Here is a 2,500-nt window from a genome sequence, read left to right as displayed (position 1 = left end):
GCATAAAGGACACTTCCTCATGTTTATTCAAATTCGACGTGTATTTCGGAAGAAAAGAAAAATCTTTGTGCCCTCTTCCCGCCCTGGCCCCGAAGCTGTTAATTCTCTGGAATCGATCCAACGTTTTCCTTTCGAACATGTCCTTTGTTCAAGTGAGCTTGGACAAAGGGAATTTCCACTTCAATGAAGCTGTAAGTCACGTTCGGTCTTCTCGAAGGCTTTATTTTCGTTACTCCTAATGGATCGTGCCGCCAGTAAATAACCGATATTATATACCTAATGTTAAACCGTCAAAGAAAATCATCTAATATAAAGCGAATTCCGACTAATTTGGCCATTCCAGTAAAAAACGTCGTGCACTTTTGAAAGGGAACAATCTAGATCTTCACCCAACCTGACCGCACCATTCCCAGTGGCATTTTTATTTGAATTGAGTTCCAGTTAATGGATTTTTTTCCATCAGTAGTCATTGGAAAGCTTTTGATTGTTTATTTTTCTGTACCCTTCCTCTTTTAGCTCCTTTAAAAGAAGAGGTCGCTAAAAAGCAGAGTGCCTTCTACTACCAATCATCAACTTGGTGGATGTTGCAGTGGATATCGAGACAAAGAGAGGTTATGGAACAATTTCCAGCAGCGTCGAGCTCGCATCCAGCCCCTCGGGAATATGATCGCGACTTGCAGTGTCCAAGTCTTTCTGGAGAACAAGAAGAATGTACCTATCTTCAGGTTGAGAGGTGGCTTCGTGATGCTGCTTACGAAGATGAGAGAAAAGACAACTCAGAGGCCAGAAGAAACCCAATCGTACAAAATGCACCTCCCTTCATAGAGAAAGAGGTAAGAGGTCCCCAAAGTTAAAGGAGGTTTTTTTTACAGTAAAGGTTCTTGTTACAGTTGCAAGTAGACAAGTAATCAACGAAAGTTTGCGCATAATTCGTAATTGCCCGAAAAAGGGAAAAAAGTTACAATGCAATTGAAGCTAAATAAGGTCTGAGCAATTAAATTGTATGCTCTCCGAAGTGAACGATTCCAGAGTTTGAGTATAATTCACGTAGAAATGAACAGAGCCTCAACGAGAAGCCCCTCCGCCGTATCAGGAACACTGCAATAGTAGTGTAGGAAAACACCGTTCCTTTGCCAGTCCCAAATCTCATTCTGCGCAAGCGCCTAAAGTCGAGTGATTCTTGGAGACCCATCACAATGCACGGTAAGTAGAATGTTCTTAAGAATGAAGAATGTTCTTATCATGACAATAAATAAGAACATTCCACAAATAAATGTTTTTGGATTTGAAAGTGAAAATAAGAACTGATTATCCCCTTGTATCGATCTGAAAAGATTGTAAAAGGAAATAAATCGATCATTTTGTCAAAAACATTCATTATTCATTGATACAGATTGCTTAACAAAACTGCTTTCTAAAAATAAACAAATGTACATGCAGACGTTATCAACGTGAAATAAAAAGAAAGAAAGAAAGAAATTTCGAATTATCAGTGCACATTTAGCCCCAAGGAAAAAAACATTTTATTTTAGTTAAAAGCCTCAATAAACAATTTAATTAAAGATCCATGTGTAATCTACGCTGACTTTAATGTCTTACCATTCCTATTTATAACTAGACGCTCCGTGAGCGTAACCTGGGTTGCCTGGCGTGTTACACTAAAAAAGAAGGCACTGAATCGGGTGGTATTGAACTGTAGCGTTCCAGTAATTTTTTTTTAAGTAGAGGGGAGGGGGGGGGGGGGGGGAAGTGATGTAGACCATTTGTGGGGTCACCCAGACGTCATACCAGCAATGGCCCTATGGCTCACACGTTCACTCGTTGAATTATTTTGTAATGTCGCGTCCCGTTTTGAGGTCTTTTACTTTTTTAGGCTTTGGTAATAAATTCAGTTCAAAGATAGCAAAACACGCTCTTAAGTGAAACTCACTCATTTCTTCTTTAAAGGGGCTATGCCACTTAAAATGATATACTGTAATACCATGGTTTGGGGTGCAGGAATGGCTCGGTGATGAGAGCATTCGCCTCCCACCAATGTGGCTCGAGTTCGATTCCCAGACTCGGCGTCATATGTGGGTTGAGTTTATTGGTTCTATACTCTGCACCGAGAGGTCTTTCTCCGGGTACTCCGGTTTTCCCATCTTCTGAACATTTGCCTTGATTTGCGTTAATTCTTAATTTCAGTTTACAGTGTCCCCAATTAGTGCTCCAGTGCTAGAACGACTAGACACTTAATAAGTTGCTTTCCTTTCCTTTTTTTTTCCCAAAATGCCCAAAAAGTAGAATTAAACATTGCAATAACCACTTAAAACTGTTGAACAACATAAAAGAAATACTGCAAGAGAAGCATGGATGGACATAAATGTCAAGTGAAGCTATGATCCTCGCAGTTATGAACGCAATTTTTGCAATTGCGTAGAGAAGCCTGAAAAATTCAGGACTTCAACGGGGTTTGAACCCGTGACCTCGCGTTACCGGTGCGACGCTCTAACCAGCTGAC

General features: G+C 40.3%; 1 protein-coding gene across 3 annotated transcripts in view; it reads left to right on the top strand.

Moving 5' to 3' along the window:
* Window positions 1–2,500, top strand: part of LOC138000609 (uncharacterized) — a 55,600-nt gene that overhangs the window by 32,712 nt on the left and 20,388 nt on the right. For all 3 annotated transcript variants that reach the window (XM_068847143.1, XM_068847142.1, XM_068847141.1), the window contains exon 2: window positions 517–833. In XM_068847143.1, coding sequence (XP_068703244.1) covers window positions 582–833 — 252 coding nt within the window. In that variant the 5' untranslated portion in view covers window positions 517–581. The remainder of the gene's footprint in view (window positions 1–516; window positions 834–2,500) is intronic.

This window comes from Montipora foliosa, chromosome 4 (genome assembly GCF_036669935.1).
Source record: "Montipora foliosa isolate CH-2021 chromosome 4, ASM3666993v2, whole genome shotgun sequence".
In the NCBI taxonomy this organism is placed as follows: domain Eukaryota; kingdom Metazoa; phylum Cnidaria; class Anthozoa; order Scleractinia; family Acroporidae; genus Montipora; species Montipora foliosa.
Note: the sequence above shows the minus strand (reverse complement) of the source record. Positions and strands in the feature narration are given on the sequence as shown.